Consider the following 14903-nt stretch of genomic DNA (forward strand, 5'->3'; position numbering starts at 1 on the left):
GCTTTACATAGCTTTATAGTGAGTTGTTTAGCTGTCTGGCAGCAACTTTACTGTTTTGGTTCACTCTCACCGCACTCGTTGTTTTTGGCCGCAGCAGCTAGCAAAAATCTCTGAATACCCATTGTCCAACAATACTGCCTGCTCAGCAATAAACTGCACAGTTATACCATTTGTGGTTACATTTTCACGGTGGTCAGAAATACGACTTCAAATGATACATTCACAGCTTGCTTCATCTGCCTCCAAATGGTCAGAAAATCATTATTGTAGGTTTAAGTAAAATTTGAATTGCATGACTTTATTCATAATGGAAAGTATTTTTATATCGTACTGCTATTTTTACTAGATTAAACCATCTGACTTCAGTATATTTGTGTTCTCCATCTTTTGCAGGTTTTCCAGTTCTTTGTCGGATATGTTACAGGCAGCAGAGGGAAGGGTGTCAGAGCTCAGCTGTGGTTGCCTGTGATTACAGATCAGTCTACGTCCGCTACAAGCAAGAAATCTATCATCAGGTGAGGAAATTCCTTCCAGGGTGACATCATTATTTCCATTACTCCTGTGGAAACAGACATTCCTGTCAAACATACTCCTGTCTGCTTGTATTTACTGCAAAACCTTGAGTGTGTTTGTGTGTTTGAGTAGAGTGTAACAATATACCAGGATTTATCATTGAACTCCTCGCTATCGGCTGGCTCAAACATAAACAGTGGTGTGTGTGTCAGTGTTTGCTTGGCTGATGGCCATGTGTTGATGTCGGGCTGCATCTGACTCTGTGGTGGCATCATCAAGATAAAGAGCAGCGTTTGACCTGGACACAGTTCTCTTGACACGGACACAAAGCTTAAAAGTGACTGTGACAGCGCTGCACTTGTAATAACCTCCACAGGCAGGACTTCAGGACTCCAGAGGATGATGGCACAGTGATTCACAAACTCAAACACACACATCAGTCTCTCACACACACATATTCATTCTTTCCATCCTAAATTCAACAACTCTTATTTTGTTTGTGTAACAGTTAAACATTTTATTTCCAAAAGACAGGCAGTTGCAAATGCATAGTTTTTACAAGACACACAGCACATACACAGATATTGAAGAAGGCTAAAGACAAGAGGAAAGCAAACCCAGCAGTTTCCTTACTTTGGTAAAGATGCTCTCCATGATAAGCGTCATACATACAGTACAGTATAGCAACAGATGATTACAGACAGACAGGAAAACTATTTGTTCCCCAGTACTTATCTTAAAGTAACAGTCTGACATACTGAGAAATCTGAGTGTTTGGTGTCAAACTGAGAATGTGATGAAGAAGAGCAATATCAGTTTCATCTCTGAACATTCTGTGCTGAGGTACCTTTACTTCTGGGACGTGTTTAGACCTGGGCCCTGTTTGTCAAAAGCATCTTGATGCTAGGATAAAAAAAAATTATAAATGGACTGCACTTTTCTACGTTAGTGGGCAGAATGCTTTTCAATTTGCCACTCATTCACACAGCTTGATGGTGATGGAGACACCATGCGAGGCGCTGGCCTGACTATCTAGAGCAATTTTGAGGTTTGGTGTGGGATTGAACCACACTTCCTCTTCCTCCTGAACCTTAGCCGCCCCAAAGTATGCTGAACTCCAATGCTGAAAACGACACTGATCAGAGTCTGATGAGAGTGAACCAAAAGGTTTGCGGGCTCGAAAACCAAAACAAAGGACTGAAATATCCTATAGAAGAAGTGTCCATCTCAGCTCGTTACATGCATAGTGTCTTTTCAAAATAAACTTCTGTGTTCCCAGGAATCGTTCAGTTTCTGCTCTTAACATACATGCAGTCTCCTTTCAAAATATACTTCCAACGTAGATTTACTCGTCCATCCTCCCCTCCCACTCCTAGTATCTTTTATTCACTTCAGAATACAATAACTTTTGATGATACTGGGGATATATACACGGCAACACATGCATAAGGGGAGTACCGGCACTTTTTTTTCCATTTCAAGCACTGCCTCTGACCAAGATATTTGATGAGTTGGGAGTGAACGGGTTGCCTATGAAGCTCCAGCAGAGCTGGGTGATATTTCTCGGGTACATCACTAAATGTCCAACCTTTCACATAAGTGTCATCTTCATCTTTAAGTAAAGAAGATACAAAATAAGACAGCACTGGAGTTCCTGGAATGTGTGTTGATGCTGCTAGGCTAACATTTCCCCTGTAACAGACACACAGAGATTAAACTAATATCAATCTTCCCATCCCACTGTGTATTTGACAGCAAACAACCATATTCCTAAACATGTTGAACTGTTCCTTTAAACCACAAAAACAGAAGAGAAATACAGGTCTACTTTTATCAAGCTGACTCCACTTGTGCTTTGCTGCTTTGATTCATTAAAATCACAGTATTAGCGTCACTTTCTTCATATGGTTGAGAGGCTTTGTGAGCATTTTAATAGCAATGTGTTGAGGTGCAAAGAAATAAAAACAGCTCAAGGAAAATAACAGTCCTGTAATGTAATTTCAGCACCAGATGGCTATAGCTATATAGTATATCTTAAGAGCACTTTTTTACATTAAAGAATGGTTTATCATATGGCTTCGGTACAAGTGGTATGCATACTGTATATATTAAAACATTTCTCAAAATCCTTCAAGAGATTACACAACCTGGATAGTTTTTAAAAATCTCTGTTTGCTAAAATATCCTCTTAAGTGTGATAATACTCTCATCACAGACCAGATCTTTGGCTAATAGCTACTTGGTGTTTTTCTTTACAGCATTGGTTTTATATTTCTGACATTTAGACGTAACACCAGATTGTGACTTCCACAGTGAAACGAAGCATGTGATGTAACAAGATCTTTCATTTTCAGTCTAGATGCATTAACTACACCACCTCGACATAGTTGGCTGGGTAAAGCCCCTCACTCCCGCCGTCCTTCATCCCCCGACACCAGCCCTGATCATCCTCATCCTCAATCTTCAAAAACTCCTCACCTGTAGGGAGAAATTAAAAAATGTTATTGAAAAAAAAATATTTTCCTGATCAATTATTTCCTCGATTAATAGCGTGGTCTGTAAAACGTCCAAAGATTCCCCAAAAAATGAGCGTCACAGTTTCCCAGTGCTCAAGTTGACGTCTTCAGATTGCTTGTTTTGTCCTATCAGCAGTCCAAAACTCATATTCAATAAACAATATCAACAATTACTTAAACTGTTAAATGATTATCAAAATAGTTGATTAATTGTCTGCTGATCAACTTGAATATTCAACTAAACGTTTCAGCTCCAAAAAAAAAGACAATTGAATAGACAAAAATAAGATAATTTAAATATAAATAGATAGTATGCCAAATAACAATAATGTACAGTTTTGCATACTGTTTTTAATTAATGCTATACACAAGGCATTCAGTAAGTTTTGTAGGAAGGTACTAGTGTGTTTACCTGCTTTAAATGACAGCTCATCTGTCTCCTGTCCAGCATAGTCATACATAGCTCTTACTCTCACTCCTCCAATCATCACACTAGAAGAAAAGAAAGAAGAGTCAGAGAGACAGATGATGATGTCTGATCAGTCGAACACCAAGATCTACACAGCATCAAATCAATGTAAAAACACAAACTACAGAACAATTTCATATACTCACTTCCTCTCTATTGTTCCTTTCTTTTCTCCTTCTTTCTTCCCTTTTTTGGCTTTCTTCTCGGGCGTCCATTCCTAAAAAACATTTGAACAAAATAATTACTGAACATTTAACTTCAGACTAAACAATAGAATAACTGAACTTCACATCAATTTTAATAATAGAAATGGTTGGAGTTAGACAAAGACTGAAATACCTGGAAGTGAGGCCAGTCGGTGGGCATGCCGGGCCCATAGGTGTTTTTCCACCAGCGAAGGTCCTCATGCTCATCGATGGCCATCAGTGTGTTGTGGAGCTCATTGTACACGGCCCTCACACTAAATGAGTGGTGGAGTGTAAATAAGAGAACCCAAAATGAGATTGACACACTTTTATATCCAATATTCATTAATTATTTCTAATAGTTCAGCTGACATTTCAACTACCACCGCTGCTTACATATCAACTGATATTTAAGTTATTCACAGTGCAAACACACTAGCTATCTCTGGCGCTGAAATTTTACTCTTACTCTTTAAATGAAAATGAAACCGCTTTTACTTCAACTGACATTTCAACTGTTTTTATGGCTTCAATATTAAGCATAAACCAGCGGCATTATCTTAATCTAGTTTCTCTAAATACCAACTGAGAGAAATTATTTCTCTTTTATGGGGAATATTTTGACTGAACCAAACAAACAACACCAAAGAGTCAAGAAGCTGCACAACAGTTTAACATATGCTTCACATTTCTGCTGTCAGTTTGAATGTTTTCATTGTTAATGTTGTTATTTTCTATATTAAAATATCAGCCAATCAGTCAAAGACAGAAAAATCGTGACGCTTTACATGAAGTGCTCATAGGGCTTTACAATGCATCGTAACTGAGCCTGATGTAATAAACACAACATGCAGGAATGTAGGAGGATGAATACTTTATGAGCCACCTGCTGATGTTCCTCTGATGTTTATACTGTAATTTACGTTTATTGAAACTTCTAATTGACACATAATCTGCTTGCATTGTCATCCAGAGCATTTTAAGTAAAGTGTTACCCAAAAATTAAGCAGATTAATAGAGTATATCAATTCTCTCATCTACCCTATATCCCCCCATGGCCCCTGCAGATTTTATAAAGTAATTGAGTTGCTGTCTTTGCTTTTATTTCCTTTATTAGAGAAGTGAGTCACTGAGTAACACTCATGCCATATGTAGTGGAACAGCTTTTAATTGGGTCTAAATTAAGTCAGACTATTGATTTTTGTACATACTTAGCTCTAAATACACAGCTACCTGTTTCACCAAACATATTGATCTTCATCTAATCAGACTGCAACTTACAACAACCAACACACACACACACAAAACACTGCGGTTCACCTCTCATTGTTTGTAATATCCAGGTGTTTGTGGATGGAGAGAAAGGCCTGTTTGAGGAAGACAATCCTCTTGCGCTCCTCGTCCTGCGATTGGTCAAAGATGGACTCCATCTCCTCCATGTAGCGTGGAGCGTAGCGGTTCACCTCCTCAAGGACTTTCTCATAGCGTGCACGAACCTGTAAACATTCACACACTGCTCAGGGACTCATTGGGTCACAATGGATTGACATATTCATACACACTCACATGAATGCATAGGTAACCCTACCCTATCCTACTACCCTCACCTTCTCAGCCTCCTGTTGAGCCAGCTCTCTCTCCTCCAGGATCTTCTTCTGTTTGTCGATGGCGACGTCCGGGTTTCCCTGAGCGTGTAGCTCTCGCTCCCTGGCTGCCTGCTCCTTACGGCTCACTTTGTGGTACGCCCTCCTGGCTTTATCCAGCTGTGGACGAACCAGAACACACCTTATTATCTACAGTTGTGGATGGATGAGGAAAATGCAGGACAAATTGTTCACAAAAAAAAACATCTTGTCCATTCAAGAGTACTTCAACCTGTTAAGATCATTTTGAAAATTGAGATGCACCTGGCTTTGAAAAGCATCTTGCTGATGCCCAAAATAAAATCATAGTGCATCAGGTCTCTGTGGTCTAAATATAGACCTTGAATTGAGGCCATTTACTTAATGAGTTTCCATTTGTGATGTTGCAGTCACTTTATGAAGTATTGATCCCTAAGGGGCTTGTGTATATTTTTGATGAAGTTATGTAATTCTGCTTTTGATGGATGTCCTCTTGCTCTCAAATCACAGAAAAGCACAGGTTGTGTGACTACAAATGTCATTGTTACTTATTTTGTAATGAATATTTAATGTAATCAAGAATTTTTTTTATAAAACCAAGCTGTCAGGAGCTTTAAGTATTTTTTTCTTCCACATATTTCTGTGTATTGTGTGTCAGTCATTTCCTCTTTGACTGAATAGGTTCTGCTGCTGAGACTTTGCACACATTTTTCACTTTTCACTTTGAATTTACATTTTTATTATTGTCTTTTGTCCCAGCAGTACTTCCATCGAATTACGTAATGCAAGACTAGGGGGCACCATCATGAAACCAAAACACCTTGAAACCCCTTTGGTTTCTGAATGTTACTCAAAGGAGAACAGGGTAAGTGATTTACAGAGGATGCTGTAGCAGACAAAAATGCAATTTCATTTCCGTTGGACTTTATCGCACTGAGGGTTTATCAGGCATTTCACATCTCTGAATGTGACTCTGTCCTCCAGAAATCAAGCCTGGATGTATCTACTTTATATCAGTGTTTCAGACTAGAGCTTTAAATCATCAGTGTAACACTGAACCTGACTTTTGAATCAGAATCAGACCTTTTTAAGTCGCTTGGCCCACGGCTTCTGAGCACGTGTAAAGCCTGTCTCAGTGTCCTGGGTCTCCTTGAAGCCTCCAAATAACTTCTTGTGGAAGGTGTCCTTCTGCCAGGTCCTGACCCGGTCTCCATCCTCCGACACCAGGGAGCGACAGATGGAGGCGTGTAAGGAGGCCAGCCGGTCAGCAGAGGACAGAAAACACTGCCAAGCCTTCAGAAGAGATCCGTATAGAGGACCTGAGGGAGGAGGACAGAAACCAGGGAATCACAAACTCCTAAAATTGTCTTTGTGCTTTAGGAACAACTCTGATGACCAGCCTTTATTTACACGAAACAACAAAACTAGAAGTTACATATTGCCATCTCTTATCCCAAAAAGGAGTTTTATGATCACAGTTTACATGCTCTACGGACAAAACACGCAGTACTCACTGGTGTCCACTACTGGCTTCCACTTGTTGCTCCATTCACTGAGCTGCTGGGCGTACTGCCTCTCCACGCGAGCTCTCTCTTGGAAACAGGCCACTATGTCATTACAGGCCTGGAAGGCATCTTCAGTTCGCTTCACAGTGGGCTGGTAGTTCCCAGGCTGCCAGGACACAAAGAGAGAGGAAGATCTACTGCTTACACAACATAAACAGGAGGTTTAATGGACTTTAAACCCTGATATTAATATCCAATAACATAATCATTTTTTGGGATTGAAAAAAACAAAAGTTGCCGATATTTTTGCCAGTATTGAATACTTTTGGTTGATTTTCGTTTTAGTTTCACCATTTCAATGCCAGTGAATACATAATTGTTCATCTGCTCATAGTTTATTCCTGGCAGAGTGGCAACAGCATGCAGACAATAAACTAATTCGTAAAGTAATAGTGAACACTAAACACTGAAACTTTCTGGAGTCTCTTCTGTCTCAACTGTTCCCAGTTTGCAGTCTTTATGCTAAGCTAAGCTGACAGGCTGCTGGATCCAACTACATACATTTTACTGTTAAGACGTGAGAGTGATATTGATCTTCTCATCTAACACTCAGCAAGAAAGTGAACAAGCGTATTTCACGAAATGTCTAACTATCCCTTTAATGATTGTTCTGTTCCATTTAGGAGTCCGAGTGAGCTGTGCCAGTTAACCAGCTGGCACAAATCCTTGAAGTGGAACCGGCACAGCTAAATGGTACGTAGCCATTATTAATAATTATACCTTTCTAGAACTGCTACCTGTCAACATTAAACAGTCACTATTGGTCTGTATCACATTCTCTGGTCAGTCAGTCATAACAAAGTCCAGCTTGCATCCTCATCTCCTTTCACAGCTGTGACACTGCTGCAGCCGTCTAAGGTCGATCCCCACGTGCCACAAGTGTCATTTTACTGGCATTAGGTTTCCTGTGGTAAACTCTAATGGCGGCAGCAGCGCGGGGTGTGGTCAGTGTGGACATGAGGACGAGGCCTGGCCATAAAAAAGCCAGACGGAGAGAGAGAGAAGACAAGAGGGCAGCAGAGGCAAGGCCCTGAGTGTAATAACATATCTGAAGCAAATGTGTTGTTTGTGGATGTGGTATTTGGAAATCTCTCTGCAATTTTCCTGGCAGCCACCGTCAGCTCCTACTCAGCACTCACTCCTACTCTCTTTTTCACTTTCTGTCAGACTCTATCTGTTAGTCACTGACAGATTTAGACAGCTGGTTGAAGGTTTCTGGACACTATATATGTTGTCATGTTGTGTTAAATCATCTGAGGCAATGCGCATAAAATGAACTTGTATAAATAAAAAAAAAGTTAGCAGAACTTTCTCCCGGCTGAGGATATTCACTTGTCAAACAGGTGTATGTCTGTCTTAAAACCGATGCTAACATGGTCTGCATGCTTTTCATATACACTGATTATTACACACAGTGCTCAGTGCAAACGTTCTTTGGCTAATTCTCTGTAAGATGATATTTCACTCTTCACAGTAACTACTGCTCACTCTCAACTGTAAGCAGACTTTTGCTTCCCACCGTGACTTGTGTTTGTCAGTATTCGACCAAAGACCTAAATCTTTGTTTTTTTACAACTAATTGACAAAGTCGTCGATCGCAATGGGGCTCTTAATTGGTAGTTAATTAAATGGTGCATCGGAAAGGTCAAGTTGTTAAGTCTTTATAAAGTCTTTATAAGTCAAAACGTCAATAGTGCTAGCAGCAGTTGTAAGGTGAATATGGTTTCTGCTACAGGTAGCTATAGTAAGATTAATCAATATGCAGGCCATCTCCAGTATGAAATTATCTCTTAATGCAATGACACATATTCTTTTCTTACATTTTCAAATTGAACTTGTGTTTCTGCTTTCCTGTAAATATATTCATTTATGTATTTCATTTACAGTCCATAGCAACATGGTTTAAAAACTGGTGTCTTACACAATGTTAAGAAAACTGAATCTAAAGATTAATGATAAAAAAGATAAAATATTTATATTAGATTCCCCAAAATATTAAAATGAAAAATGGTGAGCAAGGCTGCAAATAAAAACTAACATACTGTGCATTTAGACTTATTATTGACTGCCTACCATTTCACATTGCAAATAGCTCCATGCACTCTATGATCTTTTCAAATTTAAGTTATTGTGTAAAATTAAATGTAATATAAATACGTTTTTTTCTCCTTCCACACTTTTAAGGAAATAGTTTTGCTTTCATTTTATAGCTTCAAATGTTACCTGCTTGTCACATAATTTAAAACGCTTAGAAATTAGAATGCAGCATGTGTGAAAACGTGCCCCCCGGACTGTACCAGTGATATATTTTCATACAAACAGCCTTCAAAGACTTGCAAAGACGTGCTTTTGATGAAACACCAGTTTCTTTTTGCCCTAATCAGAATCAATTGGACTACTTCTCATCAGTGGCCCCCCATTTCTCTCCTTGTTCCCTACTTTCTTCCTTTCTTTCTGCCTCTGTTGTGGTTTATAGTGACTCTCCTCATTCGTCTGAGAATTAAACAGAAACAGCTGAGGAATCCAGTTTGAGGCCAACGGCAACGCTGCAGAGATCCAGTTGGCCAATCTCTGAGGCAGAGACAAATCCGCTACTAGAGAATCTGTCCAAGCAACAAAACGCAGTATCAAAGAAAATGGCCACGGTCCTCCATTGAAAAAAATCCCATTTCACGTGTATAACCGATCCTATCCAAACTAGAAAGCGTGTCAGTGCACAGAAAGATGAGAACCACCAGCAGAAGTAACAGTAATATTAGCAGTTATCGAGCTAATAATGATAGCAGAAAACACGTTGAAGTACTAGCAGTACTAGCAGTAGTAGTAACAATGGCATTAGTGATAGTTATAGAAATAGTCAAATGTGTAGCAGCAGCAGTAGTATTAATGGAAGTAGAAATCGTAGAAGTCAACATGCCAGCATTTATATGTATGTCCTTCCAATGTGCTTTAAACAAAATATAGATCAATGCACAAAACAAAACAGATCCGTTTCATGAGACGCTTCACAGCATTAAACAACAGATTCAAAAAACACCTGACAGAAATGTTTGTCTTAAAAAAATATGAATCAGTCCAGTCAAACATTTAGAGTCTGTTACAGATTTAAAAACACCATCATATTTTCTTTCTTGAAAGCAGCAAAGGGATGTGTTTAGAGAGACACTCAACATGAGAGCCTGTCTTTCTCTATATATAATCAGTAGTGTGTAAAGAGGACAGTAAGAGTGTAATATGGGCCCATGCAGGGCTGAGTCCGATGCGTCACATGTATGTATCTAGTACACTTCTACAGAATGCACGGTAATTGCAAATATCCTAAAGTGGTGGTGACTTTGCAAATCCAAAACAAAAGAGCTTTAGCTTGCAGTATAATGACAGACAGCCCTTGAGCACAGCGGCAGGATGACACACACTGGAAACACATCCAACACAACAGGAGGCTGCCAAAATTACAGGAGGGGAGAGATGAAAGTGGGGCAGCACATCGAGGCCAACGGGAGACAAAGCCCATCATAAAGCGGTAGCACACTCAAATTAGATAGTCGAGCAATGGTGGAAGTGTTTACTGCTTTAAAAACATGGTGGCAAAGCAGAACTGTGTCTTGTAAATAGAGCAGAGCAGTTCACAAAAGTAAAATAGTTTGATGTTTGTTACTGATTGGAGTAAAAAAGATTTTGCTAAAATAAAAGTGTAAACATGTAGATTTTTACTGTCACTGTAATTCATCATGTGTTATCATGTCCTGTGAATTATTCTCAATTAAATGGTCCAGTATGCTGTAGATGTAACCATCTCCTTCACTGAGGATAACACTGTGGATTGTTTGTTTCATGAAAAGTGACATATGAATGCACTATTTATATGTCGCTAGAGTTGGGCAGTAATTCAATATGATAATGTATCATCATTCAATGGAATCGTATCGTGATGAAATCATATTTCGAGACATAACGTCCTCTAAATTGATAATAACAAGCACATATTAACCCAAATTTCTCTGATCTGATTACTCTGTATTTGTGTGCTGCATGTAAACATAGTTAGTGTATAGCTGGAAACATTTATTTATGTTTTAAGTTATTAATTAAATGAGAAAATACTCCTTTTCTTTTGTCAAGTATGTAATTCACACAATAGACAGGCTTCACCATGAGGTTATTTCATATAGACTATTATTTATTGATGTACCAGAAAACATGCTATATCGTGATATGTATTGTTATTGAGATAAGAATGACCTATATTGTGATAGAAGATTTTGGCCATATCGCCCAGCTCTTTATTTGATATTGATTCATTTTCTTCTCTACGTCTATGGAGCTATGAATGGAAGCATCACCTCTTGTATTAATAGTTTCCTGTCAACGAGATACTGCACTTGATCCCAGTTTTGCACTTTGTTCTGCAAGTAAAGTTCACCACTTGTGTCACTTACTACAATATTAATTCTGTGGGATTTTTCTTAGTGACTGTCATTTTATGCAACATGGTTGAGATCTTATTTTAGAGGATTTGTTTGACAGTTTGGGAATAGGCTTACTTACTTTCTTAGAGAGTTAGATGAGAAGATACCTCTCATGTTTTGTGTGGTAAATATGAAGCTGCAGCCGGTTAGCTCAGATATGCACAGACTAAAAACAGGCGTAACAGCCTCGCTCTATGTGAAGGGAACAAAATCCACCTCCCGGCACATCCAAAACTCACTATAACACTTGTCGTCAGCAAGACTTCAGGAAATCACTGTCAAACATTTCAAGTCACTTAGGACAATAAATGTAACATCTGAATAAAAGGTAAAAGATCTCTGTATAGGAGCTGACCACTTTCCTTTATCCAACAGGGGATACCACAAATACAACCATCATGCAGTAGTGCTTTAGCAGAATAATGATGTTGCAGAGAGCAGTGAAAATGGAAAAAACTTGTCCTAGGATCCCCAGAGACATGAGCCCTGTACTACACAGTCTACTTTGTCGAGCAAACACAGACAATCAAATAGCTAATGAGCCCAGCACTATCACTAAAACCTTCCCGGAGCACAGTTAACCCAAGCAAGGCAGTACAATGGTTACTATTCACATTTAGAAATAAAAGCACAGCCTTGTTCACACTGATACGTAGCCTGAACAACAAAACTGTTTAGTCTGTGTTGACAGGAAGGTCAGCGAGACTTGAGAGACCAGGGGAAAAGCTATCTAGTGGATCTGTCTCTCTCTCTGAAGACAAACAGACAAAAACAGAGAGACAAGACACACACAGTCTTACCATCCAGAAGCTGCGATTGCTGGCATCTTCAATGCTGCTTTCTGATGGTAGCGTTGACATCCTGTTCTCTGAGGGAGTAAAGAGTGTGATTAGTTCAGAGTATATGGTATCACCCTTTCTGTAATTCTACATGTAGGTAGAGAAGGCGTTGGGCTTTGTAGCTACAGTATGAACTATGAAATGTCAGAAATATTGTATGTTTATAATATATATTGTAAAATGATCCTTTCTTGAGGAACAATCTCGACTGTGATGTTACATTTCAGTTCAGCAGAAGTGATCCCAGTTAGAGAATGTGACTCATATTAGATTTTATTCTCACATGATTATGTCCCCACCTACATTTTGGACAGTTTCATAATTCAGTTCAAAACCAGCAGCACAAATCCTTTCCATATTGGAGTCAGAGGAGAACCACATATCCATCAGGAAACCATGTCCTCTCAACCTGTTTTGTGACACATGTCTCACAGCCCTGACAGATGAACTCACGTACCGTATACTGTATATCGACAAATTACAGTTGTGTTCATTTGGATTGCTTTTAAACTGGATATTGAATTATTGATGAAAACAGTGGATATAATGGTGAATGTTATGTTTGGATCAGCTGCGGAGATATACAGCTAGGGCTGTCACAGTTTACGTAAATTAGTTTTAAAGCTAAAGTGGAGATACTGGTATTATTTGAAACTAGAAAACCATAGGAATCCACTAGTACCAACCATGTCATACTAGCTTGTTGCGAAGGAGGCTAAATAACGCTACAAACTTACACTCAATTTTGGCAAGGAAAAACTGGCATGTCCATTTTCAAAGGGGTCCCTTGACCTCTGACCTCAAGATATGTGAATGAAAATGGGTTCTATGGGTACCCACGAGTCTCCTCTTTACAGACATGCCCACTTTATGATAATCACATGCAGTTTGGGGCAAGTCATAGTCAAGTCAGCACACTGACACACTGACAGCTGTTGTTGCCTGTTTGGATTGAGTTTACCATGTTATGATTTGAGCATATTTCTATGCTAAATGCAGTACCTGTGAGGGTTTCTGGACAATATTTGTCATTGTTTTGTGTTGTTAATTGATTTCCAATATTAAATATATACATACATTTGCATAAAGCAAGCATATTTGCCCACTCCCATGTTGATAAGAGTATTAAATTTCCCTTTAAGGTACATTTTGAACGGATAAAAAATGTGTGATTAATTTGCAATTAATCGCGATTAACTATGGACAATCATGCGATTAATCGTGATTACATATTTTAATCGATTGGCAGCCCTAGATACAGCAAGTGTAACGTGTCAGAGACTGAATTGTATAATGGAGGCTCTGTAAACCTATTAAATAGTTGTAGCTGCTGTTGGAAGTCGATGTGTACAGTAAATCTGAAGCAGGAGGTGTACAGTAAATCGAGGCAACGTCTCACATGCCGTAACAACATCAGTGAGCATGGAGTAAACTCTCCCAGCAATCCCAGCTGTGACACATGAGCTATCCTAAAATAAACAGGGGGTAAAGGTCAACACGTCCTATCATTCACACTCACTCTCTTCCCATGCTGGCGACCTTGTCTGCTCTTTTATAACTGTAAAAAGAAACACAGGCACATTTGCAATACATAAAAACGTCTGTCTGGCTCAAAAGGAAGTGATCTACATGAAGAGCATGAGATCTATTTTTGCTCGTCTGGTTCTACTTTCCAAAAAAGAAACTTTTCCAGTTAAATATTTCAGCACACAGCAGTTTTGCCTTCTGGTGTTTGAAACCCTCGATGCACCCGGAGCTGAACTCCACCCAGACTCAGCCTTCATGCCTGTTTTTCCTCCCTGCAGCCATCTCTCCCCATGGCTCTGTTAGGCTGCACAATTAGATTCAATGATTTTCCTCCAACATCCTGCTGTTCACGGGGCATCACATGCTCCACTAAGAGCATAATGCCATGCCTCTCCATGTCTGGATCTTCCTCAGCTTGCTTCTGTCGTGTCTCTGCCGCTGAGGTCTCGCAGATTACACAACCCTGAGTTCTGCAGGAGGTCAGAAAAATAATGAATCGCCTCCATTTTAACCCTTGACCCGGACTTCCTGTCCCCTCGCTGGCTGGCTCTCCTCGGGGGTATGACTGTGTCCGAGTTTCCAGAGAAACGTGGGGGTTGGGGGAGCTCTGCTGTCCTTGCCTTAAGATATCAGATAATTTGGTGCATTCCTGCAAGTTGTACTATCTCCAACCTCATGACACAACCAAACAGCATGTGTGAATTCAATCCCAACTGTATATACCTACCTAAGTACACCACAAATATGATTTCATACTCTTTATAAGCATTATGATCCGTCTATGTGCAACTCCATATCTGCTGGAATCAATTTGATGGCACCACAGGCCTTTCAAATGTAATTTCATAGACTTTATAATCAATTTAAACGTCCTCTAAAGGGCTGGGACAGGCCCCCGATGTTGCTGTATTCTTAATATGTAAATAAAGGTTGAAATCTTTAAAAAAAATATATATAATATATAAACAAATTGAAGTTTTAAAAGCCTGGCTAGAACTTCCAGTTGATTTTCTGTGTCGTCTCTGATATTCGTGGGACATAGCCTCATGCTGACTTTCATTGAGTTACAAAAGTTAAACGCAAGTGGTAAAAGATGTATCGTGTACTTGCATTTGCATACAACTTCACTGTCCTATTACACAGAATGTAAAGTATAACTTACCACCTACCAGCACAGATCTAATTCCACCATGGGTCC

General features: G+C 39.4%; 1 protein-coding gene across 3 annotated transcripts in view; it reads right to left on the reverse strand.

Moving 5' to 3' along the window:
* Positions 1-1001: 1001 nt before the first annotated feature.
* LOC141780623 (protein kinase C and casein kinase substrate in neurons protein 3) overlaps positions 1002-14903 on the reverse strand; it is a 14539-nt gene continuing 637 nt past the window's right edge. The window contains exons 1-10 of one of the 3 annotated variants that reach the window (XM_074655928.1): positions 14875-14903; positions 12140-12207; positions 6820-6976; positions 6389-6624; positions 5291-5446; positions 5004-5179; positions 3838-3958; positions 3645-3715; positions 3442-3521; positions 1002-2991 (exon numbers count right to left, since the gene is read on the reverse strand). The exon at positions 14875-14903 is cut by the window's right edge and continues 223 nt beyond it. In XM_074655928.1, coding sequence (XP_074512029.1) covers positions 2882-2991; positions 3442-3521; positions 3645-3715; positions 3838-3958; positions 5004-5179; positions 5291-5446; positions 6389-6624; positions 6820-6976; positions 12140-12199 — 1167 coding nt within the window. In that variant the 5' untranslated portion in view covers positions 12200-12207; positions 14875-14903 and the 3' untranslated portion in view covers positions 1002-2881. Of the gene's footprint in view, positions 2992-3441; positions 3522-3644; positions 3716-3837; positions 3959-5003; positions 5180-5290; positions 5447-6388; positions 6625-6819; positions 6977-12139; positions 12208-14867 lie in introns of all 3 variants that reach the window. The other 2 variants (XM_074655927.1, XM_074655926.1) reach the window with 2 other exon arrangements.

The sequence above is a fragment of the Sebastes fasciatus genome, chromosome 13, assembly GCF_043250625.1.
Source record: "Sebastes fasciatus isolate fSebFas1 chromosome 13, fSebFas1.pri, whole genome shotgun sequence".
In the NCBI taxonomy this organism is placed as follows: Eukaryota; Metazoa; Chordata; class Actinopteri; order Perciformes; family Sebastidae; genus Sebastes; species Sebastes fasciatus.